A 25972-nucleotide genomic window follows, 5' to 3' on the forward strand; every position below is an offset into this window, starting at 1 on the left:
ATTAATTAAGTTTAGGCAATATTAACAAGTGGTGAGTGAGCTCTACGCTGATAACGTATAATGTGGCAACAACACTGCACCAATCAACAATGACAAACGTCAAAATATCCTCTTGGCGTCAATTTCAAAACGTTGATATTGTAAAAACATGTCCTTATTTCGGAACTACAGCACGCAATACACTAAATAAATGTTAATTAAAGCTAGAAATACGTGTTTGGACGCGAGCGGACGACGTCGGTGTATATAGCTCTTATCGCCTTTTTATCGAGCGATGGACGCTAAGTTGTGTGTGATATTGTTATTATACAACGGGTTTCTTATGTGCGAGTCTAAGTACGGATATGTGTTATGGGACGATAACAATGTGACGGTGAAGCTGACGGACTACTTCGCCGACATACCGGACGCGCACGTCGCCCGAGCTACCTACAGCAATGAGATCAACACCACTGGGTATGACTGACTTATAAACTATGAAGTGATGGGAGTAGCTTTGTTGATTCTTAGTGCTTTTCAACACAAGCACTATTGATTGAAATACCTTACGGGAAATGGCGCAATAGGAATTCCAAAGATCTTTTCCTACCTGGCCTGAGTCTAGACCGAGAATTCTATAAAATCACTTGTATTGTATCGACGAACGAATTTTAAGCATGAGAGGTCTTTTTGCTGCACCTTTGATATGATTCTTAGTTTTTTTTATTTTTACTATAGTTTAAATGTATTTTTGCCTTACTTTCTTGTGAAGCTGGGCTTTCCTGGAGATCCACACGTCGGAGGACAGCTCTGACGAGAACCAGGCGTACGCCGCCGGCTACCTGGAGGGATACCTCACCAGGGACCTCGTCTGGATGCACTGGCAGAACATGCTCAAGGGGTACGTTTCCTAAATGCTCTCATTTATCTCATCTATCATCTAAAATTAGAGTATTTTAGGCTTTAGATCGTTAATTTTAAGTTATTATCTTTAAAGAGAGTCACTATTTGCTGAAGGATTTTTCTCATCTTTCTACTATCTTCAATTTTCCGTTATTCCAATTCATATTTAGCCCTTCTATGTCGGCTTATCGAAGTAAATATAATCAACATAACTATACTTGGTCGTGCACGGAGGGACGCTAAACAAGGAATGTTAAAAATGTACTGGAACTTCCTTAGTTTTTTCAATGATCATTATATTTAAAATGGAGCTTTTACCACAACAGGAATCTGTGGTTTCGAAGCTATTTAAAGATATTTATAACTGTATCCAGTTAAAGACGTTTGCGAAATTTTATGATACTGGCAACAAATGTTCAACTACCGATCACATGTTGCCAGTACAGCCAGTAGATTACGAAGGGAAAGGGCAAACTAATACTCTAAATAAGTATAAATGTGTCTACAGATATTGCTATAACAAGACTGATGTGTGCGGCCTTATTGAGGAGTTTGTGGATCAAAATGAGGAGTATGTGACGTCCATGGTGGACATGTATGGGTACGACTCATACTGGCATCAGGTACCTACATGATGTATACCTACGTACTAACCAATACTACTACTAGATTAGGAATTGAAAGTAAACTAGACTACAATAAACCAAGCTTACGTGTTTGAGGTATTCGCTAGTTATCCTGGTTTACAGGAAATGAAGGGCACTGTCCACTAATAAAATAATATTCTATTTAAGAAAACTAATAAGTCTGCATACTAAATCGTAACATTGCCCTTGCGGCAGCCATGATTAAGAACTTTTACGTCAAAACTAGTTCCAAATACGTTCCTGAAGCTTTATTTGAAAAACTATGGTTCAGGATGCGAGAGGTTAACTTAAAATAAGTTATTTTGTCAAAAGTCCTCGTGAGTAGTAACGCGGCCACTGCATTCCAGATAAAGCTGTACTTCATCCAGATCGAGGGTCTTGCAGTGGGGTACAACGCGGCCACCAAGGACCCCTACCAGTGGCTCACGACCAGAGACATCATGTCAGTACACGTTTGTATGTTTGTGGTTAAAGTTGAAAAACTGAATACTGGAAAAAGTGTACCTGTAGAGGCCGTGTAGGAGGCCTACACTGCGGTAGTCTAACTTATTGCCTTCTTTATAAACCTGTGTTAATGGCACAGTAACGCAAATCATGGAAATTACAAGTTCTTTACCAGGTTTTGAATGAGAGTACCTGACAAGAGTCCATCTCCGTACTAGAGAATGCCATAAAAAAATTACAAAGTAAATTTTCGGACTCGTCTTAGGTCGTCCGCGTTGAAGGTAGATTGATGATCTAGTCCAATAGTCAGAAATCGGAATAAATAGAGAGGTCTGATTGCCTGAAAAAGAAAGGGGGAAGCCTTTGCCTAGCAGTGGGATTTGAAACAGGCTGTAACAAAAATTGAACTTGACTTTCAACTCCAAAGTAGTCCTCCACCAGGCCCAGACAACTCTAGAAGACTGATGTCTTCTAGACTAGAAGACTGATGTCTTCTAGAGTTTGGGGTTTGGTGCCTTGATGCGTTTGATACCTTTTTTACTAAAGAAGTAACTATTTCTCTTCTAATTTCAGCTGGATCAACATGCTGGGCGACTTGGACGAGCTTGCGTTTGCTTTATCGATGCCTAAGACGTCGCCTGACGGCTACCTGTTCGGGGACCACTGCACCGGTCTCGTCAAGCTGCTGCCGGACCTCACCAACCTGTACACTGCACAGGCCACGTGGAACAGGTCAGACAATTATTACTTATAAGATATTTTAAATAGATTTTTGGACTAAATTGGTAGGGATGATTGATACCTAAGGTATCTTATGCAATAATATCCTACTCATGTTATAAACGCGTAGGTTTCTATGTGGGTATATATAATAAATATATGGATATGTATTCCTTTTTTACGCACAACCACTGAATGGATTTAACGAAACTTGGTACACAGATAGTATATTATAACTAGGATTAACACATAAGATTTTAGATTTGTAGTAGGCTCCCCCGCCGTGAACACCTAGTAAAGATTGTTTATTCAATGCTTCTGAGGTCTCTTGCATCTCATCCATAGTCTGGACGCGACTTTTTCGATCGCAACTCGTTCTATTCCGTGATAAAAGTACTAATTATAATTATGGACTGCAGACCATTGCATCGTACCATCTTTCATCCACCTGTCCGTTTCATAAGCTGTGACCTGTCAACAGTTACCAGTCGATGTTGCGGTTCCACAAGATGTACGTGATGCCGGTGCACATGAGCCCCAGCAACAAGGAGCGCATCCCCGGATACAAGATGTCGCTCACCTCGTACCCCGCCTTCGTGCAGGTACACACTACACTACTGCCTCTAACTTGTACTAGTTAAATCCCTGGGATCCTCAGAGCACCTTTTAAAAAGATGCCGCTTTACACCAGGCATCACGCTGACTCGCTTCCATAACAGATTTAGCTATTATGGGAAAGCGATACCGTCAGGGTTGGACTGTATATGTTTACTGCCCAGTACTACGAAAAATTGCAGTCCCCTATTGGCTATAAAGCATTGAAAAATTAAGTTTATCATTATAAAACACCGTACATGTGAAAAAAATGTGGTATGCTATTAAGGAAAGATTTCAAGTTCGACACGTGGCCTGGGCCTACAGAAGAGACAACTACATACTCCAACACCTTGCCGCAGTTTTGCGTCTTTCTACCATGTGATTTAAAATTATAACATTTGCGGAAGAGATACCCCGCTTTACCTCATGTAGAGCGCCATCTCCTAGCGCCAGCTTCTACAGTGGCCCGGCACTTCTCGTGCCTCCTGGTGTAATTGAGCTATTAACATTAAAATATCCAAAAACGCTTCATATCACCCTGGCATGACGTCAGAGGCTTGCTACCTTGCTACGAGTTTATTGCACATTGTGTTGTCAGTCCACAGATGACTTCTACATCATATCGTCGGGGCTGGTGGCCGGCGAGACCACCATCGGCAACAGTAACCGCACGCTTTTCGAACTAGTCAAGCCTGTTGGACAGGTCAGACAATACTGCACAGTTAGATAAATTTAGTTAGATTTCTATACGGCAATCGTTGAAAAAAAATACTGTAAGAAAAATTAGTCCACCGTTTAAAGAAGTGTTGATCTGAAAGTAGAAAGGTATTAGACAGAATAACATTTCTTATGAAAAAGGTGTTATCATATTATTATAAAGATGATATAAAAATATATGTTTATGTTGTTCAGATCCTGGAGTACGCGCGCGCGATGGTCGCGAACCGCATGGCGCGCACCGGCCGCGAGTGGGTCGAGATATTCAGGAAACACAACAGCGGCACCTACAACAATCAGTGGTAGGTCTCGAGTTCTACTATATCTTATGTTCAATTCTTCAGTTCCATTCCGCTCGAGTAACATAGGCCTACTGCTTCAAAGACTTACTTGTTTTTTGAAGTCTATTCTGGAGTTGAACTCATTAGCCCAAAAATTATTAACGACGAAAACATTAAGTCATCTAAAGTTCACTTGAAAGAGGAGCGGGGATTCTGGGGTGGGGAGCGGTAACGCTAACGCCGCATGCAGTAAGCGGGTGATTGTTGAGGTGGTCCAAAATCCTCCCTTTAATAAATTAACAAACTATAGGGCCCAAACATCGAGCTATATTTTACAAAATATAGCTGTTCAATCAAAAGGATTTAATTGAGGAACTTATCTAAATGGCTCTTTTTAGGAAACTACGATGTAATAAAACGGATAAAGAAACAAAAGTATTAAAAATCCTCCTAATCGGTAATTATACAGCAGTGTCTTTCAGCTTGAGTGTGTCTTAGGTTCATAGTGGACTACAAAAACTTCAAGCCGAAACGCGGTCGCTTCCCCGGGCTGGTGCAGGCTGGCCTGCTGTGGGTCATCGAGCAGCTGCCCGGCTACACAGAGTGTGCTGACCTGTTAGTATACATACTTAACAATCGATATTATTATACAACGGTGAAATTAATGATGTCACCGTTGTAATGCCACACTGTATAACCATTGCTGGCAAGCCAGGAGCCTACGTGTAGATATAAATATAATTAAGACGAATATTTGAGACAGTTCTAATAATTCTAATGAGTAGAAAAATGATATTGTATAAATAAGTCCAAAATTCAGATTCAGAATGTTAAAATAGTGTCTGATGTGTACAATGTACGACAATCGTGTCTATCGCCATCACACTTCTGCAAAACTTAAGGGATATGTGTTTTCTTGAACTCTGTTTCCTACTATATCCATTTACTAACTTTTTAATCCATTCCAATCCAATTCAGAAAAGTTGTTTTTACATTATGGATTAGAAATAAAGTAAAGATTAATAACTATCCCGTCAGCACGGAGGAGTTAAAGCGCACGTCATACTTCCCGTCGTACAACATCCCGTACTTCCCGCGCGTGTTCAACCTCAGCGGCGGCAACGTGCGCATCGCCACCTACGGGGACTGGTTCGGGTACCACACCAACCCGCGCGCCAAGATACTGCTTCAGAAACAGGTGACCAACACCAATATCAACAGAACAAAACTCTCTTTACCCCGTCGCATCTATGCTCCTGTAATACATCTGCTATGTGCTCATGTCATCCTCAATCTTCTTTCTATTGCTAAGCAAAAATAATCTTTACTTACTTACTAAGGTTCAGAAATGCGATCCCCGCAGCCTTAAAACAAGGTGGACCGACGATCTGGAGATTTTTGTGGGAGGCTTTTGTTCAGCAGTGAACGTATTCAGGGCTGAGATGATGATATTGATCATGATGATTTACGAGAACCGCAAAAAGTCTTAGACCAGGCCTTCACATCATTATCAGCCTACATTACGAAGTCAAAGATACAGAGTTCAGAGCCTGTTCGTGGTCATCTGGTCTCTAAACAAGTTATGTTATGTCCCCGCAGGCGAGTATCCACAACCTGCGCGACATGTACAACACGATGCGCTACAACGACTTCAAGCACGACCCGCTGGCGCGCTGCGAGGCCTGCAAGCCGCCCTACAGCGCCTGCAACGCCATCGCCGCCAGGAACGACCTCAACCTCGCCAACGGTGAGCTGGCCTTTTCATTGCATCCTATAATTTTCTACATGTTTCGTCGGCACGCACGTCAAGCTAACAGCATGCTATTATGTGACACCGCGCTCGGGTGAAAAGAAGCACTATCAATGCCTGTGATCAATGTGATATTGTTTTACCACAACGAATCCCTGAAGGACTTTGTGTGAACAGCAACTTAGTAAGTAGTTTTCCAAATTCGAGTCTTTGCTCGCCTAATGTTATCGACTTATTTTACTGAACTGGTCAAGTGGAGAGGAGATGCTTATAATTCAGTATTTTGAGACGGAAACTTCGGTCTCTCATAGATCTTACCTTCTACTCTACGTATCTATTAACTGTGCCTGTTCCGACAGGCACGTACCCGTTCCGCGCGCTAGGCCACCGCAGCCACGGCGCGACGGACGCCAAGATCACGAGCGCCTACCTGTGGCGCAGCTACCGCTTCCTCGCCATCTCCAGCCCCACGCACAACATCTCCCGGGGGATCCCGCCCTTCGCGTGAGTACCGCACACCGCGTTGAACTAACTAAGGCGTGACTGCGACTCTAAGTTTCATTATATTAAGGCCCTAGCCCCCAGGTCAAACTGGATAAGAGATGTCTCCTCCTTCCTCAAAATCTACTTCTTGTTTTCTGTCATTAACGTTTAATTTTTTTGGCGAGTATCTAGCAGGACACATTGCAGGACGTTTTCATGTTTTATGCATATATTTTCGTACTTGGTGTTAGTTTAGATTTTACCCCGCTAATAATGAATACATAAAATTAAAATAAGCCAAGTATAGTACATTCATAAATCCCGTAGATGGAGTAAGTTCGACATGGGCCCTCACGTGTCCCACGTGGGCCACCCCGACGAGTGGATGTTCGCCCCCATGCTACACGACTGGGAGTGGGAGTAGATATGTACCTTGTCACCTCGCATTAAGGATCAATTTACCTCGCACATAGTTTTTTAACTATAAGAATCTTATGTTCTAAGGCATAGGTCGTTTTTCTGTGTATTTGACTGTGATATTTGCTAAATTGTACCATTATGTTTGATACCTGCCTACCCATCATGACGTTAAATTGCGTGAAGGTACCTACTGCCTTCTCGCCTTGTGTAGTAACTATTTTTACTAGTAATAATGCTACATAATTATTTAGACTAACTAATTAACTTTTAGTCACTAGATTATGCTCGTGAAGCCTCAGATGTAATTCATACATAGGAAATTATGTCAACCGCAATTAATTATTGTAGCCAGTTATTTATCAGAAAATGTTCAGTTCAATGACTCAAACCAATATCATTTTCATTTCTGATGATCAAATACTTGCATATTTTTGAGATATTTATTTATTTATTTATTTTATTATATTAGGAAAACTTACAGCTAATAACAAAGATTGAACAAGCTTATTGCGAAACTAAAGCCAATTAAAAGTTTCCACTGATAGTAGAGAGAAAAATAAAAAAATACAGACAGTATGTCGGTCAAACCAAAAGCACGTAGCGACATATTGAATAATCAATTTGGATTATGAGCAAAAAAGTGCTTGCATAGAGTTCTCTTAAGTTTATCTAACCCTGTATTGAACAGATCAATATCAATTCTCCTGCAAGTTGCATTATACGACCGGCACGCTCTGATGAGATAAGAATTTTGCCTGTAGGTGGTTCTAGAGGCCGGTGTATAAAGTAAATCAAGATTGCGTAAAAAAGTTCCTGGAACGCGTAATCCCATTTTGCCTACAAACTCGGGAACATCTGAGTGTCCATTCATCGCTTTGAATAAGAAGGCTAGATCTGCAATATTCCTGCGTTCGTGAAGCGGGAGAATGTGAAACTTTTTACACCTTAAAAAATAATTTGGAAGATATAGCTTCGACCGAAATTGAATGTACCTCAGAAATTTCTTTTGTATGCTCTCTATCCGATTGATGTAAACGTTATAATTAGGATTCCAGATTTGAGAGCCATACTCTAGGTGACTACGAACGAAGGAACAATATAGTATTTTGATTGTCTTAATGTTTTTGAACTCTGACGAGATTCTAAAGATGAAACCTAACGCTTTCGAAGCCTTTTTGACTATATTATCTATATGAGTGTCAAAGATAAGTTTCGAATCAAAAGTTACTCCTAAGTCACTAATACTGGATACTCTGGCTAAGGAAGTATCCAAGAACTTATATGAGAAGCAAATAGGTTTTGGTTTGCGAGTGAACGAGCACACGTAACATTTAGCGACGTTCAATTCCAATTTATTAGCTTCACAATATAGTTGAAACCTATCTAAGTCTCGTTGTAGGAGAAGCGCGTCGTCTGTAGTGGATACCTGTTTCATTATCTTCATGTCGTCCGCATAAAGCAAAATTTTGGAGTAACTGAAACAGGAAGCAACGTCGTTGATGAAAATGTTGAATAACAGTGGCCCGAGCAGCGAGCCCTGAGGCACGCCGGATGGAATGTGCATGACTCTAGAGGAGTAACCGTTTAACACAACGATTTGACATCTGTTCTCAACATAGGAGGAGAACCAGCGAAAAAGATTACCCCTTATCCCCATTAAAAATATTTTTTTAATAAGAATAAAATGATCTATCCGGTCAAAACACTTGCTAAAGTCAGTGTAAACAACGTCGACCTGAGACCGCTGAGCCATGCATTCTGATAAGAAGTTACTACAGACTATGAGATTAGTTGTGGTAGACCGGCCTCTCAAGAAACCATGTTGATGTTCGCAAAAACTATGTTTGAGAGCCGTGGAAACCTGATTGTAAACTATTTTTTCTAAGATTTTTGCATATACGCACAACTTAGATATTGGTCTATAATTTTCAATCAGGCTCTTGGACCCCTTTTTATGAATTGGCGTTATGAATGCTGATTTCCAGAGTTGAGGTACTAATCCTGTGTTTATCGACCTCCTGAAGAGAATCGATAGAGGGACAGAAAGACTCTTGGCACAGTTCAAGACGAACACCGGTGACACCCTGTCTGGTCCGGCACCTTTTTTCGGGTCGAGCCGCTTGAGCAACCTATAAACCTCATCTTCACATATTTCAATAGAGCTGATATCCACAGTGCCATTCTCGTCATGTTCACCGATAAGTGGATCATGATCTGTTGATGGAATGTAACTTGGAGGCATGAGAAAGTTCGAATGGAAAAAATCTCCAAACATATTGCATATCTCATCCCCGTCGCTTGAAGAAAGCTGTCCGTAATGAAGTACAGGAGGGTAAGAAATAGATTGCTTCTTAGATTTTACATAGCTCCAAAAAGCTCGAGGATTTTGGCTGATGTTTGACTCAATTGTCTCGATATAGCTATTGAAAAAATTTTTCTCCATGTCCTTAGCCCGTTGACGCAATGCTATAAATGTCTGATAATCTGCAAGATTGCCATATGTTTTGTATTTCTTGTGAAATTTGGCTTTTTCTTTTAGTAATTTTATCAGAGGACTTCTGTACCAAGGAGGATAGTTTGTGCTTTGATTTATAGTTTTGCTAGGGATATGAGTACGACATAATTCATTGGTTATGTCATAAAAATAAGTAACAGCTTCTTCTAATGTTTTATTGGCAAATTCGTTATGCCAGTCAATTACGTTGAGTTCTCTATTAATTGAATCGTAATCGCCCCGACCGTACAGACATTTTACATAAGAACGCGAAGGTAGACTGTGAAGATGCACAAAGTCCGCTGTTACACACAAAGCCTTGTGATGTTCGTCTTCGGGGACCAGTGGATCACTGCAACACGTAACAGAGATGTCGTCATTACAAAGCACTAGATCTAGAATCCTACCGTTATTATTGGAATGTGAATTATACTGAGATAGGCTACATATATTAAAATTATCAATCAAATTCTGCTGCGCTGTTCCTTGCAAATTAGAAGCGTATAAAGAGCAATCATCAACTGACGGAAGCCAAACTATGTTTGGTTGATTAAAATCGCCGAGTACTATAAACTTGTCAGAAGTATTTTTAAGAAATATATCTACAAGATTATCGGAAAAGTTGCTTGATTGTGTTGTTAATGAATTCCCTAAGTTTTGAATACATATATATGCTATACAAATATGCATTTTATATGTTATTTTGGGTTTTTTGCTGTGAAGCAGCAGTGTTACCCATAAGTCTTCGGCTGTTGAACACCATTCAGTCCGAGCATCCGCGACAAGGTCCCGATTCACAGCTATTAAAACACCACCTCCCATAGTCTGGCCAGTGTTTGAGTAATCCCTATCTCTTCTCCAAACTAGATACCGGTTGTCAAAAATTTCAGAATCAGAGATCCCGTTAATAAGCCACGTCTCCGTCAAACAGATGACATCATAACAATTTAAACTCACGTTTCTGTAGAAGGTATTTGTTTTCGTTCGCAGTCCCCGCACATTTTGGTAATAGATAGTAATAGGCGCCATCATAAATTATAGATAACATTAATAGTTGAATAGGCAAAAGCTGATAAAATCCGAGGTACATAAAATTCCTGGAAACAAGTAGTCAATTTATAAAATAAGCGCAGTAATAACAATAAACAAAGGAACACAATAGCGTCATTAGCAAATGGTGTAAAAATTACTTCACAAAAGCAGGCAGTAAAAAATATAAAATAATTACTAAAAGATGGTGAGAAGGGTCTCATTAATAGGGGAAAGTCATTAGTAATTGCAAGGAGATAAAGCTCAAATTCATAATAGCAATGTTTTACAAACCGGTTGACACCAAGCGATAAGCGAACAATGGGCAGGCGAGAAAGGAATGTGCATAAAAAACCGGCGCAAGCGGTTCTCAATCGTATTAGCGTTAGGTGCATAAGCAAACCGCAAGAAAACTGATAAAAGATGGTTAACAAAAAAACTTTTTTAAATCGTGGTCTGTTTTGATGTGGTGTCTTGGAGATGAGTTATTTTTACGCATTAATATTTTGCATCCACTGACCCACACGTATTCGAAGCCACGTTCCTTAGCTAGAACTTTAGTTTTATTCAAAAGAATTTTATTTTCCGGGGTTAAATGGTCGTTGATGTAAATTCTGTTGACACTCTGTAGGCCCAAATTTCCGGCATTCAGCTTCTTATTCTTCCTCGCAGCAGCAACAAAGTCGTTCTTTAAATAACTATTGTGAACTGAACAGATAATGTTCTTAGCTTGCTTGTCACCTCGCGTCGGCACTCTTGCTATGTAATTTATTTGTTCTTTCGGTATAGTTAGGCCAATAGTTTCACCGATTTTATCTAAAATTGCAAACAGGTTTTCGTTGCTGGACATAGGTACTCCCTTGATCTCAATATTGTTCATACGGGACCTTTGTTCGTTTTCAGTCTGCTGCATCTCGAGTTTTTTAACGCGATCCTGTAAACTAGCAATCTCTTCTCTGGCGTTCTTCATTGTCTCAATTTCATCCTCCAGGCCTGAGACTTTATTTGTCAAAACTGACAATTGATGGCTGAAGGACTCAACAGATGATTTCACCTCTGACACATCTGCCCTCAAGGTTTTCAATTCCGCGAGTTCTTTGTGCATGGAATTGACACTCTCGATTAACGCCGGCAATGACTCCATTTGGGTTGATAGACGTTTTAGCTCGGCTAAGATGTTCTCATTGTCTGCTGGTGGAGTTTGAGGACTGGCCGCTGAGTTGGATTTGTTTGCCGGAATTTTGAGTAAAGTTGTTTGTGGACTCGCAACTGGGGTGGACTTACAGGTCTGGCACTTCCACGTCAATTTACGGTCTCCGAGCCTTCTCCATCCGCATTCAGTGATTCCAGCGCAAGGAAAATCAAATTGCGCCTGACAAACTGAGCATGTGACACCATCTCTGGACTCAACTTCACATCGTTTGCAAGTGAACATGTTGACAGTTAATGAGTAAAAAAAAGAAGAAAAAGTTTGAGAAACACAGAGCACTTTGACGCGACGCTCTTGAGCAGTTGTGTGCACGAGTGGTCGTTTCGCCGACTACCGACTGACTGTAATATTATAACAAAGGTAGCCAAATCAAGATGTGTGATGTGATATGGTATGTAATATTTTGATGGTAGAATGAGATTATCAGGGTTCATAAAAAGCCTTGCTTTGTATTTCTATGTATAATATTAGCTTTGTAATTAGGTAAAGATAATTAGTTTGTCATATTTTATATTATGTGTAAATTTTGTAAAATTTATACGTTTTGTAAATAAATCATGTTTTATTGACAATTGTTGTGTATTTAATATTGATTAATGGCAACCCCTCTTTAGTTAACTACTGGTAACAATATCATAATAGCCGATTATTTATTTCAAACATGCAAGGTTCATCACAAAATAATAAAACTGTTTTCTTTAAGCAATAATTTTATTTGCTCTAATATACACCAATAAACAATGCTTATAATTACACTTTTATATACATTATGATCTCATGAAGGTATTCTTATACTTCTCAATTTATATGTGTTTATAATAACATAATTTATACATAACATTTCCAGACAGATTGTGTATTTACCAGATGTTATTGCGAAGTTTAAGAGCTTATTATAACTTCCAAGCCAATAACTTCACATATAGGTATTAAGAATTGTTCTATTTACTTTAATAGTACGGCATATTTCATTTTAACAGGTTTCTTTAGATAAACAAGCACAAATTCTTTAACCACATTTCTTGACACACTAATAAAAGTAAAATTTCTACTGAACTTAATTATTATTAAATACATTATAAAATTTATAATATTCATTCCTTGAGAGCAACATGATGCTTTGCTACATTAAACAATATCAATTAATATATTTTTTAGCATGAGTAACTACATTTCTTTGTGTATGTTTCTAATATGGAATGAATGAGTATTATCTATACAAACTTACCTTATAACAGTGTTTAAACATTTATTTAATATAATTCTACCATCATTCATTCATTTACAGCACTACTCTTTCAGATCTTGCGTCTGGTAGAATTAATGTTGTATAGTAGTCTATAATAAATATATTACATAACTTACACTAAGTACTGGACCGAGCCAGGATGCAGGCCCCTTGCACTGTCCCCAAGTTTCCATAGATTAAATCAATATTAGATATTGGACTGGTAGGATTATTCCAGAAGCTGCAACGTGTTTTTTGCCATTGCTGTTAAGCTTATATTTACTGCACTGCAGTTAACTGATCTTGATTATACAGTGCCATGAAAAGCTGAATTTAATTTAGAACGCTATATTTAATGTATACTAAATATAGGTAGTTGGATGTATAGAATGTACAGGTGTACAAACATGTACAAAAAGAGCAAGATGCCCAATTTAGTTGGTGTTTTTTTCTGTATTCTCTAATTAGTTTATTTTACATTACAATACGATAGCTAACCACCTGTGCAAACCTACAAGGATAACAATATTAATCATCATACAGAAACATTCTTCTTGAGTTGACTGCTACTAGTAATCATTATTATCTTGGCTCAGTCCAAGTATGATATAACCAGGTTTATTCTAAGGAGTTGAGCATAAGCAGCTGCTTCAGGACTTTAGTCTGTGATGTCTCTCGTATTTCTCCAGCCAGGAACATCTCGTCAACCACTGTGTAAACCTGGAAATACATGTTATAGTTATTTTTTTCATTTTTCCTTATGGCAATCTGCTAGAGATCTATTATTCCCTTTATTTAAACAGAACCATATCAATAAAAAAATTAAATATACATACAAAAACAAAATACATATAGCTATTTAGATCAACTTTTTTTTTCTACAGTGCCTTTTTATTATTTTGAGAACTTACAGCATTTGGGACCAAATTCAGTTATGGAAATCAAGTTTTCTTTTACTCTATAATTTTGTTTTGCTTTTAAACATTAATTTTAGTTGTATTAAATTATTTAGTTAGTCAAAAATCCTCAAAACTTCAATGAATTGATTTCACTGTGAATGTTTAAGTTGCTGGTATCTGTTGTAACCTAAGTCATAAATTTATTCTAAGCTTATGTGGGTATTTTGTTATTATAAGGCAAGCATGCAGAACAGTGATATGAGTATAGAATACATCACAACTATTTTACAAGATTGACAACTATTTACCTTGTAGAAGTTGAATACCAGGTCCAATTCACAAACATTATGGAAATACTCATTTAGGACTTCCACAAAATTGTGTATAGCTTCCAAATAGCACAAGTTGTTGTCATTCACATCCACGCATATGCAGAAGTACAGGCCAGCGTACCTTCTGTACACAATCTTGAAGTTTCTGAACTGTAAGAACACCAGAATATCACCTTGTATGCAGAGTACTGCCTACATGCTTCGTTTCGGTCTTGAAGGAAGATTACATCACTTACCTCCACAAAGTTAGTGTGTTTAGCATCCCTCACGGTAACCACAGCGTGCACTTCTTCAATAAGCTTCTGTTTCTCATCATCATCAAAGTTCATATACCATTTTGCCAGCCTAGTTTTACCCGCACGATTTTGGATGAGTATAAAGCGAATCTATAAAAAAAACACATGAAAATGGATGGCATAGATGTATTAATTATTAACGCATTCAACATAACGAAAGAAATAATTACCATTTTGAGAATATGAAATTAAAAGATGGAATTTGTGGAATCCAGTCGACGCCTCCTTTTCCTTTCAATTTTGACAACTATGTAGACAAAAAAAAGTTTGTGTCACTGTCAGTCAATCAAACTATTGATCTATACCTCAGAGAATATTTATATTATTTTGTTGTAATAAATGTCCGTGCTTAGTGAAAATTTAATGTGAAATAAATTTTTTGGACTATTCGGCAGCTATTGGATATCTTTTAGCTACGGAAACTTCATTTTACTATTTGTCTTTGGTTTTATTTATTTTAGATTTTAGTGCTTACTCTGCATTTTGTCCGTGGTTTAGCAGTGTTGCTACTTTATGTTTTATTCATTTGAATCTTAAAAATGTTTCGTACATTTTAAGTAATTGTTGTTTTTTATTCCTGATTAGCAACATCTAGTTAGTGAAAAATACAAATTTACTATTATTTTAACTCATTAAATTGCATTCGATCCTTTTAACGACTATACGATATATTTGTAATGACTCATGATTGCGCTTAATTAGTCAGTTTTTGAAACAGAGTAGTGGCAACACAAATATCGAATTGTTTTTCAATTTTCCAGTGGATTTTTGACGTTGCTGCTACTTGCTCGTTTTATCTAGTTTTCCTCCATGTAGTGCTTAGGTTTTCATAATGTTTCTAATATAAGTAGTTCTGTAGGAAAATAAACTATATAAATCTTAAATGACGCCCACGAAGACCACAAAAACTGAAGTAGAAATGGTGATACGGAATAGAAAAACTGTTATGAAAGACGGGATTATGACAATGTCTGGCATCGGCGAGCCCTCCGTGTTCCACGCTCTGGTGGTGATATTCCTGGAGTTTTTCGCGTGGGGTCTGCTCACGATGCCGATAATTTCGGTGCTGAACGCCACCTTCCCGGATCACACGTTTTTGATGAACGGTTTAATAATGGGAATCAAGGGCATCCTGTCGTTCCTGTCTGCGCCTCTGATCGGCGCGCTCTCCGATGTGTGGGGACGCAAGTTTTTCCTGCTGGTGACAGTGTTCTTCACCTGTGCACCTATCCCGCTGATGACGATCAACACGTGGTGGTTCTTCGCGATGATCAGCATTAGTGGAGTATTCGCGGTGACGTTCTCTATCGTGTTCGCGTACGTGGCGGACGTAACCACGGAGGCTGAGCGCTCGCGCGCCTACGGCCTGGTATCGGCCACCTTCGCCGCCAGCATGGTGATCTCTCCGGCACTTGGTGCCTATCTCATGGACTTATATGGTGAAGCACTAGTGGTAGCTGCTGCTACCGCAGTCGCTATACTTGACGTGTTCTTTATTATGGTGGCTGTACCTGAGAGCCTGCCTGAAAAAGTGAGGCCCAGTGGTTGGGGTCCTGCTATAAGCTGGGAACAAGCTGACCCCTTCGCTGCCTTGAGAAAAGTTGGTGCAGAACGTACAGTGCTAATGTTGTGTGTGGCAGTGTTCCTCTCATACTTACCGGAGGCCGGACAGTATTCATGCATATTTGTGTACTTGAAGTTAGTGATGGGCTTCGGAGTGGTCCAAGTGGCAATATTTATTGCAATAGTAGGTGTGCTTAGTATTGGTGTACAAGTTGTTCTCGGATTCTTAATGAGATCACTCGGAGCCAAGCATACAATTATGGTGGGACTACTGTTTGAGATGCTGCAGCTCATGTGGTATGGCTTCGGCAGCCGTACGTGGATGATGTGGGCTGCTGGAGTGCTGGCTGCACTAGGCTCAGTCACATATCCAGCCATCAGTGCATATGTGTCGGTGAACAGCAGGGCCGACAGGCAAGGAGTGGTGCAGGGCATGGTGACAGGTGTGCGTGGACTGTGCAATGGTCTGGGCCCTGCCATGTTTGGAGTGATATTCTACTTATTCCACGTGGACCTGAACGAGGAGCACGCGGCGGCGGGGCGGCCCAACGAGGAGAAGTACGTGCGCATGGTGCCGGGCCCGCCCTTCGTGCTGGGAGCGCTGCTCGTGATCTGCGCGCTGCTGGTGGCGGCCTTCCTGCCCGAGGACGGCGCGGCCAGCCGGCGCACGCCGCCCGACCTGCGCTTCGAGCTGGAGCGCGGGCGGCGCGTGGCGGGCCCGCTGTCGCCGCTCATGGCGCCCGAGTCCGCCGCGCTCTAGCTAGCGGTGAAGGCCGGCCGCGCGGCCAGCGTTTGACTGTCAGTGCTGTGCTCAGCGACAGCGTCCCGTGCATTTACGAGGTACCAAAGCTAACTCTAGCTCGAGTGAGTGACCGTGATCCCTAACGTTACGCCGACAACACCGATACATTCCCGCGTTGATACAGCTTAAGCGTCGTGAGTTTTAAGCTTTGTATTATATTTTTATATGGTTTGGAGTCGCCGCTGGGGTGTGTACATATTTGTCTGAATAAAATCAATGAAATCGTTGTTTTAAAGTATGTGTTTCATGTTTCGAGCTGAGCATCACACAATAAGCGGTCACGTCAAGTGGCGCGCCGAGTGTACCTATGAGTCAAGCCTAGTAGTCATAACAATCCATCGCGGCGGGATGTTAATGTTGTCATAACTCGCCTCAAAATAATAATATCACACATTAAGGTCAACTTGAGTGATTGATGAGTGGCTAATTGATAATGTTTAGATTAAGATAACATCATTATAGATGTCTCCTGTCCATAATATTGAAACAAAATAATTTATATAAATGTAAACAAAGATTAACGAATAGAGAAAAACCTTGTTGAAGTTAAGAGTAAATTTATATAAAAAAAAATACCTATTGAAATAATTGTATGGATGCGAGTCTTCCAGCTGCGTACTCCAGTTGGGACTCAATTATATTCTAAAGCCTATCTACTCAAAGATCTCTAAAACGAAGGATTGATATTTCATTTAATAATCAGACATCGAGGCTTCTATATGATAAATATTACTGTTAGGTCTAAGTTACATTTTAAGACCGTTGGACTGGACGCGTAACAAGTTTTACGAGTCTAAATCGATAAAACATCTGCAATATACAAGTTATGACAATACTTTTCAGACGTAATTTTTGACGTAACTTTCGATCTTATTTGTAAAATTGCCAGAAATGCCAGCTGTCTGATGTTCAGGCGTCTTTAACAGTTTCTAGAAGATGTTCATATACTAAACAAATATGTTCACATTTTTTTATCTAAAACTTTGTAAATATGGTATGAACGGAGCAGAAACGAATACTGATTTACTGAAACCAGCTATTTTCTAAGAGAAGTTCAATTTTGTTTTAAAAGAACATGATAATATTTACATCGCGTTTTTTCGTTAGATATATAATAGACCTAAGTATGGGAAAATAGTCAAAAAATATGTACAAAATAGGTTTATAACGTAATGATTCCGGTAATTAAGTAGTAGAACCATCTTTCCTGATAATAATGTCGGTATGTGATATTTTTCCCAACTGAACTTGCGTAACCATGAAACTGGCCCTGTACATGTGCCCTTTGAGACGCATTGTTATTTACGCGTCGCTCTGTGCCGCTAGAACGAAGCCTTCGGGAACTGTTCCTATTCGGTAACAACTTGCAACATCTGATACTTGGATCCGAACATCCGATAATTTTGAATTTAACAAGTTGTTAATTATCAAAATGTCTGTAAACGACATAATGAACGAGTCGTTTCTATATTAGTTATAGAAATGCAATAAGACGGTGACGGCATTAATTTCACGATTATTGCGCAGTAGTTTCCCATTGCCCAGAGCTCCCTTATTTTACAAATTGGTCGTGTAATATCATTCTTAGGTTTTAATTCTAATCTTACTGCCTCTGACTATGTTTTCATAGCGTTGTTTGCCAGTTAATTAACAGATTAGATAATGAAGCGCTGATGAATCATGATTAAATATAAAAACATCGTATTCAGCAAAACACGGGTAAATTAATGTCTGCTGTACTCTTAAGTACAGTGATATTCTCCCGTTGCCGCTATGAGTAGCACATTCCAATATGTGAGATATTCTATAAACATCTACTATTGAAATGGATTTCCTATTGATTACACCGCCACAGACCGATGCAAGGGATATTACCTCGCTCGTCGGCGATTCGCCGCCGGATGTCATTCTGTTTCACCATACACTGTGGTGTATCCTATTATCACACCTACGGGATGCGGTGGCACTATTAACTGTTGCACTTATGTACAATATTCGGAAGTTTGTAAGGCAGAGACAACATGATTTCAGCTCACGAAAGTTAAAAAAAAAGAATTGTGATTGATTTTACTAGCCTTTCTTTTATTTGAAAACTGAACGTCTAGAAACGATCATAAAGAATAGATAAAAGTTTCTAGAGCAGCAATCATAGTCGGAGTTTGAAGAGTCAATAAAATATTGGTTATATACCGCAAAGTTATGTCTATGTCTAAGCCAGGCATCTGTCATTCGGACTTCTTAAAAGGAATTTGAGGTCATGCGAGGTTCTTTTGCCCGCTTGGGAAAAGAAATCTTAGATAACGTCAGACTTGTTGGAAACCAAGATAAGGGAGCTTAGGTCCGTATCTCTAAACATATTTTAGCCTTTTACGGCGAAGGGACGCAGTAGCGTTATGATTTCTGTATCCTTTTGCAAAATGTGCTACTATATCTTTCTCTCAATCATAGTGAGCCTAACTGACGGATATTATGACGTAATGCTGTAGAGTGGCGACAGTATTTAAATAGTAATTAAGGACTCGCTCCGCTGGTTCACGTTTCATTGGTAATGGGCTCGGTTTATAAGCATCGTTGACACCACATTTTCCCTAATTAAGGTCTTGAAATTGTAAGAATTCGACTATTTAGACAATGATATTTGTTAAATGTACATAAATGGCGTGGTTCGGACCTAATCGCAAGAATGCTGGTTCATTATGATTTCGTCACACTTAAATGTTTCAAATGTTTGAATGCGCTGTTATTTATAATAAAAATGTTTTTGTTTAATGATTTGTTTTGTTTGATATTAGTTCTTGTTAGCGACACACTATTAAATTAAAATAAGTCTTATATATGTGAGACAACTCTCTTCTTAGTTAGACTTATCTCTAGATAAAGAGAGGTTATTTTCCGTGACGTTGGTTCCCTCGGCGCAGTGTCATTGCCATCTGAAGCTCTCGCAATTCTCCGCTGAGACAGTTTTATTAACTAACAAACTGACTGTCTGGATTTTATAATGCTATCAGGTGCTGCGTCCAAAATCCTTTCATGAAAGTTGAAGAATATGGGTATATTTCAAAATTTTAGATACATATGCCAATTCCATAATAAGTCAAGTAGACAAATGACCTAATTAAGTCAATAATTGTCATAACGGTATTACCGTTTATTATTAATAATAAATGATTCATCAGTTGTATCGCAACGAAGCCTGACTTAGCAAAATAAAATGAATTCGAGGATTCAGCTTGCTTCTTTAATCTTTGTAGTAACAATTCCACTGTTTTCGCAAAAGTCTAAACTTGAACCCTATAATTTCAATGCTCGTCAGGTAGCGATCTGAAAAGTCTTCCATAAATACAATTATACCGGATACCCTCGATCTCAGTTCAGTGGCAATAGAATTCTTCAGATATCTCTATGGATGTTGAGTCAGAACGCATCTTGGCAGCACTAGTTACCGCAGCCTGCCCGGGCAGCCTCCCACACTAGCGACGCGCCACCAATTATTACGTAATTGCATCAGCCAACATGGCGACCTTCGTATTATTCCTTGTCGAATTCTTTTATTTGCATTTAACTTTATTTCGAAGACACGCATTCAATTAATTTGCCGTTTAAAAAACATTAAATTTGTAATATTTACCAAAACTTACAATAATAGTTTGACTTTAATTTATTAAAAACCGCGACTCGTCTTTTGCCAACACATTTACGTAGTACTTGTCATTGTGTCAATAAGCTTGTAAGGTTTTATTACAAAACATTATAAACACGGTTTCGCTGTTTAACATGTTTACTTACATCATTGCAGACATATATCGGCGAACTTCAATATTACGGAAAGACAGTAAACATAATATTTTTGATATAAAATATTGCTGGCCGTCTCAAAAGGCGCACGAAATACTTAACTATAATAATCTTTGGCCATAATGCTTTGTTTCCTGTATCAATCCCTCCAAACGTGACCGATTGAATTCAGCGGCGCGCGCGCACTCTATTGTTTTATCTTTCTAAGCAGGTTTTGTTGCATCGATGCATGCAGAATGAATCACTATTGTGTGCGTTATTTCAATAGGTGGGGAATTCACATACTACAATTATGTAGATTATTTTTGCCAGTATTCTTGCAATTACTTATAAATTATTACATCAGGCAACTTAAACTTACTTAGTCGACACAGAAAAAAATCAAAATGAGCTCGGTTTATGTTGGTTTAAAACTGAATATTGATCTCCGTGTGACGCCCTTTGCCTACTGATCTAGACAGCTAAATTAACCAGCGCGTCTACTTCCAAAGTTAGAAACAACAACGGTAATTAGATCCCAAAGGCGCCTGAGTGTTGTAACTAATTAATAACTAAGTTGTGCCGGGACAAGAATTTGGGTGCCGTCTAACCTACCTGTCAAACCATCTATCGTTCGTTACTATTCATCACGGCTCAATTGACACATGTTTGACCCAACTATTGTGGTATCGCTAACTCCGGCTTCGTCAAAGCTTCAATTGATTTAAATATATTTTTCTGCATTTTCGGTCAGGCCTGAAAATGTACCTAAATCTAAACTAATCGTGGTTGTTTTATAAAATAAACTATGTTAAAATGAATTAGCAACAGTTATATTCACGCCGTTCTTACTCAACTACTCCTAACCATCGGTTAAACAGCAAATCGATTGAGTAAGGCTACTAATCGATAAAAAAAAACTCTGTACAAGGACAACGTTGAATTAAATTATTTGAACGCTGGTCTAGACCAAGTAATTATAACTGACGAAGTTTAATGACTGAAACACGTGAGCATAATAATTATGATTGTGGATTCACGGTTCACCATAAAATATACCCGAGGGTGTAATCAATGTAGCACATTTGTGTGATGGTGGCATAACATCCCTTATGAAGACCAGACTACTAAGTTTTATGAAACCACATAATGATATACCCACTTGTTAATATTCTGTACGTTATCTTCAGACTATCGTCTCTTAATTCCCTTAAATAATATACGATAACAGTTAGGTACTTTTATGGCTGTCTTACTGAATTTTAAAGCGCAATTCCAACAAGAACTGATAAAATAATGTTTGTTCACGAAACTTACTGAGAAATGTTCACCTGAAGTAGGGTTTGATAGACAGAGACGGAGTAATTTTATATTCTAAGGATATTATCTCTTGATTCGGTTCGCTATAGATGGACTTGTTGAAAAAAGAGTTTGGTCTCTGCAAGGATCTAAACTGACAAATACGTACCTTGTTGACTTATCGTATTAAAACTGTAATTATAGTCAGCGTACACAGAACCACGCTATGGGGCATAAATCTTCCTGATGAAATGTATGAACAAGAAACCATGAGCAAATTCAGAGTAAGAGCTTAGGGTAAACCCAGCAACATGATTTATTTTGCATTTAGAATATCTTCTCTTTCAGCTTCTTTCATCTTCTACTGTTCTTCTTCATCACACTGTGGCAGGTCCTGAGCCAGTTCATCCGTTCTTTCCTCCCCTCTGCACACGGACCATTGCATGCTGATTTGGTTTGCTTTGACACGTTTGTTTTTGCACGCTTATTTAACTTAAACAAATATATGTATTTTGATTTATTAAGGTTCTGATACAAAAGCCTTCGATTGCATGACCGAAGGCGAAGTATTACGCCTAAGATCCGAATTATTAAGTAGAATGTGAAATGAAAATATGTCCGCATATTCTAATCATCAAACAAATTAGCTATTCGCAGATTATGGCTGTTAAGTCAATACAACTGAGTTACTTCTATCTGACGTAAGCCCATCAAAACAGACACAATACCGTATATTAAAAACTTGTACTCTTCGTCTCTTTTTGTCGTCAAAGTAAAATATGTTTTACATATATCACCAGTCGCTAAAACGCGACCGTGGTTAAGGGACAGGGATACCTGTCAGTCTTATCAAAACATCTTTGATGCAAGCAGGTGCACCTATTTCACTAGTATAGACATCATTATTGATTTTTAAACATACGATACGCGAGTGAGTACGACCGATAAGTTTGTTATCAGCCGTGACTAATACGCTACTAGAACTGGAATAACTCAGCGTCGCGGAAGTTTTGACTGCTTCACCGGCATTGAAAGTTAAATTATAGATACAAGTCATGATAAAGACAGCTCTACTGCATTTTTTATTTAATTATCGCGGCAATATTGTTAACAGTTTTAAGATTCAGTACCCAAAGGGGGAAAACGGATCTTTATTACCAAGGATCCGCTGTCTTTTCGTCCGTCCGTCACCTCAGTTGAAACTTTCTCGGATATATTTTTGATTCCCGAGGTTGCGATGGTCATAAATTCGATAGGTCACCATTTTTTGAAAATTTGTTATATTAGACTGTCGAAGCCCGCACAACTCAAATCGTACTTTGATAGTTTTTGTTAATTCGTACCTATCTTAAGCTATAATTATAGTACCTGCTAATGGAATCTGGTACATACTTTAATTAAATAATATCACAGTTTTATTAAAACGTTACCAAGTTTTCCGATTATTTTTTGTTTATTTGTGGAGAACAGATGTAATGCGTGGGTTCAGACAATGTAAATGAAAGTCGTGATCCTTTAATGAATTGGTAATCCCACCACCGTCTCCGATCTGCGGATTGAATTTATCAGATTACAGAGGATTTTTTTGGAATAAAATATTTGCAATGAATTAAATTATTATTCTCAATTATTTAAGATAACAATGCGAGTGCATTTCTTGCTAAAACGTTGATCTTATAATTCAGATAACTTGAGATCATTGGGTTATATTTTCTTGAACTAGTTGTTAGTTTGTTGTAGTTGTCTGATATAATCCCCCATTTGAAACGAGATAATACATAAATAAGCATTTAGCAAGTAGCTTATATCCGAAATTTAAAATAATACTCTGTTAATGAGTAATCTTAGAAATATTACAAGGAACCTTATGGGCTTAACTAAACCTATAGATATACTTTGCAATTTGTCTTCTCACTGTTCAATTCTAGTTATAACATCTAAAATCTTGGGAAAGGCCTTAAAAACCTTCCAAAACAAAGATAATTAATTAGACACAGTCAAACAGCAATTTAGATTCGCTCGGTTTACATTTGATTTTAAGTTTAATTGTAGGCATATAAGAAATCATAATATGAAACAAAAAGTGACTATAATAGCAAACAATCAGTCTAAGTTGTTAAGACTTAGTTAAATATTTACCTATCAATAGTGCTGTCAAATTCATTGAACGTCTATACAACGTATTTTAATAAACATAACTTATGTGTTTAGACGTTAATTTCAAACATTATCGGCTGTCACTTCACTGAATGATCGTAGCGAGTACGCTAACAGGCTCTGAATGAATGTTACATATTCAATTAATCGAACAACTCGAAGTGACGGCTGTTTGTTTTGGTAGCTCTAAAGAAAATTGCTTTGGCATTTTAAGATTCCTTGATATAGGCACCATCTGGCTGAATATCTTAATACATTGTGGTCGTATTTATTAAAAAATACTGTCAATACCCGTAGCCCCATATTTTCATACACAACTAGTTGTTAATATACTACCCTATTTTATGATTGATTTGATTTATCACAGTAGTAGTAGCCTTGCGGTTCCATGCATATTAGATGCATGGAACCGCAAGGCTGTGAATGATGTGCAGGATCCATCCCATGCAGCAAAACTACCAATGTGACTTTTTCAAAATTGTGTGTAATTCCTTAATAATCATTATAAGACACCACTGTCACCATGGCACAAACGATGAAGGAAAACATAACATAAGGAAACCTGGATTCCAAAAATCGGAATCTGAATCGCTAACCCTCAGTGAGCTAGCGTGGTGACCAATGCTCAACCCTTCCTTACACGTGAAGAGGCCTAAGCCCAGCAGTGGGACGTAAATGGGCTAATGTTATTATCACAGTATCACAGCAGGTCTACGTAGAATTGCTTTCCATCCCTAGTGTTCTTAAAACAGCACTATTTTCACCAGACACCAGTTATTTAATAAACCTTTTTGCAAAGCCTTTTGCTTAAGTTCTTCGTTAATATCATTGGCGCCGGCTTGTCTCTGCCCTGACCTGAATGTATTGAATAGCTATCTTCGCCCAGTGTGCTGTTACAATGGCGCGTGCTGCGCTGCCTACGTCACAGCATGACGCCATGACAGTCACAGATCGATTACGCAAAAATAATTATTACTCAGTCAAGGAAATAAGGGTTTTTCATAGAATGATGGTAGCACCATGTATAATTTAACCATCTGTTTAGCTCGTACGAACCAATGTCAAATGAAGAATATTCCTTAGGTTCTGAATATTTTTCATGATAAACCTACATTTTTATATTGGTAAGAAAACATCTAAACGGGACTAAAATCACCAAGTAGAATTTATGCTTTCCAGGTACATATATAAACCTTTAAGTTGTGTTCGAATCAATTACTAATGGAAACTTCCTGTTCTCGTTACAATAACAAAAAGTACCTAATTAAGTTATAACATTTAGAAAATCATTTTTTCTAAACGACTATTCAGATGGGCAGGTATTGTGAAGCCGTGAGTCAGTCCACCTAAATGACTTGATATAAGTTGCAATTTTAATGGCGTTCATTTAAACATGAGTATAAATTAGTATGTACTTAGTTACATCATTTATTATCATGAAATATAATCGAAAATGCAATTAATATGTATCTTAATGGCTTCTCTACCGCACTATTTGGACAACCTGTATTTAATTTTAATGTGTTTAATGTTCACAAAGACTGGTTGCAAGTGAAAGGTGCAATGGCAACACTGCAGTCAACTTCCAAGGTTATTTGTCCTAAAACCAGCTAAAACTTAAGATTCACGGAAATAAACATTTCCTTATAGCGCGATTGTTTCGGTGTTGGTTGCTCTTGCTGTTTGCTTAAATGATTCCGCTACAGTTGACCTTGCCTTTAACAAAATAAATTAAAAACTAAATGGTATCATGTAGAGTGACTATAGTTTAAGACATGGATGTGAAACAAAAAGAGCAAACAAAATTTCCTTAAACGATAAAATAACCTAAATTCATCTAGTAGTAGACCTTCCAATTTTCTGCCCCTGAAAATGCTTTGCGTTATTAATTTAGGTAAAAGCAATTTCAACAAAGGCTACTACAGCTACGTCTCGAATTATAACTAAA

At 38.4% G+C, this 25972-nt stretch overlaps 4 protein-coding genes across 4 annotated transcripts; 2 read left to right on the plus strand and 2 right to left on the minus strand.

The window, feature by feature from the left end:
* The first annotated feature begins 8 nt into the window (after positions 1 to 8).
* Positions 9 to 7274, plus strand: LOC113504944 (putative phospholipase B-like 2). Its single transcript, XM_026887465.1, has 13 exons — positions 9 to 456; positions 752 to 880; positions 1391 to 1505; positions 1877 to 1971; positions 2547 to 2705; positions 3175 to 3295; positions 3889 to 3993; positions 4203 to 4309; positions 4787 to 4903; positions 5327 to 5486; positions 5888 to 6035; positions 6398 to 6542; positions 6849 to 7274. The coding sequence occupies exons 1-13, from the start codon at positions 275 to 277 to the stop codon at positions 6943 to 6945; spliced, it is 1680 nt and encodes a 559-aa protein (XP_026743266.1). The 5' UTR covers positions 9 to 274; the 3' UTR covers positions 6946 to 7274.
* A 3617-nt stretch (positions 7275 to 10891) lies between these two features.
* Positions 10892 to 11899, minus strand: LOC113505007. The gene has a single exon (XM_026887524.1). It carries the CDS (start codon positions 11897 to 11899, stop codon positions 10892 to 10894), a length of 1008 nt encoding a protein of 335 aa, XP_026743325.1.
* A 467-nt stretch (positions 11900 to 12366) lies between these two features.
* Positions 12367 to 14710, minus strand: LOC113504949 (AP-2 complex subunit sigma). The gene is made up of 4 exons (XM_026887469.1): positions 14600 to 14710; positions 14370 to 14519; positions 14110 to 14283; positions 12367 to 13622 (listed from the first exon to the last, which is right to left on the minus strand). Exons 1-4 carry the CDS (start codon positions 14600 to 14602, stop codon positions 13521 to 13523), a joined length of 429 nt encoding a protein of 142 aa, XP_026743270.1. The 5' UTR covers positions 14603 to 14710; the 3' UTR covers positions 12367 to 13520.
* A 464-nt stretch (positions 14711 to 15174) lies between these two features.
* On the plus strand, positions 15175 to 19566 carry LOC113504946 (hippocampus abundant transcript 1 protein). Its single transcript, XM_026887467.1, has one exon. It carries the CDS (start codon positions 15313 to 15315, stop codon positions 16750 to 16752), a length of 1440 nt encoding a protein of 479 aa, XP_026743268.1. The 5' UTR covers positions 15175 to 15312; the 3' UTR covers positions 16753 to 19566.
* The last annotated feature ends 6406 nt before the right edge of the window (positions 19567 to 25972 follow it).

The sequence above is a fragment of the Trichoplusia ni genome, chromosome 23, assembly GCF_003590095.1.
Source record: "Trichoplusia ni isolate ovarian cell line Hi5 chromosome 23, tn1, whole genome shotgun sequence".
Lineage (NCBI taxonomy): Eukaryota > Metazoa > Arthropoda > Insecta > Lepidoptera > Noctuidae > Trichoplusia > Trichoplusia ni.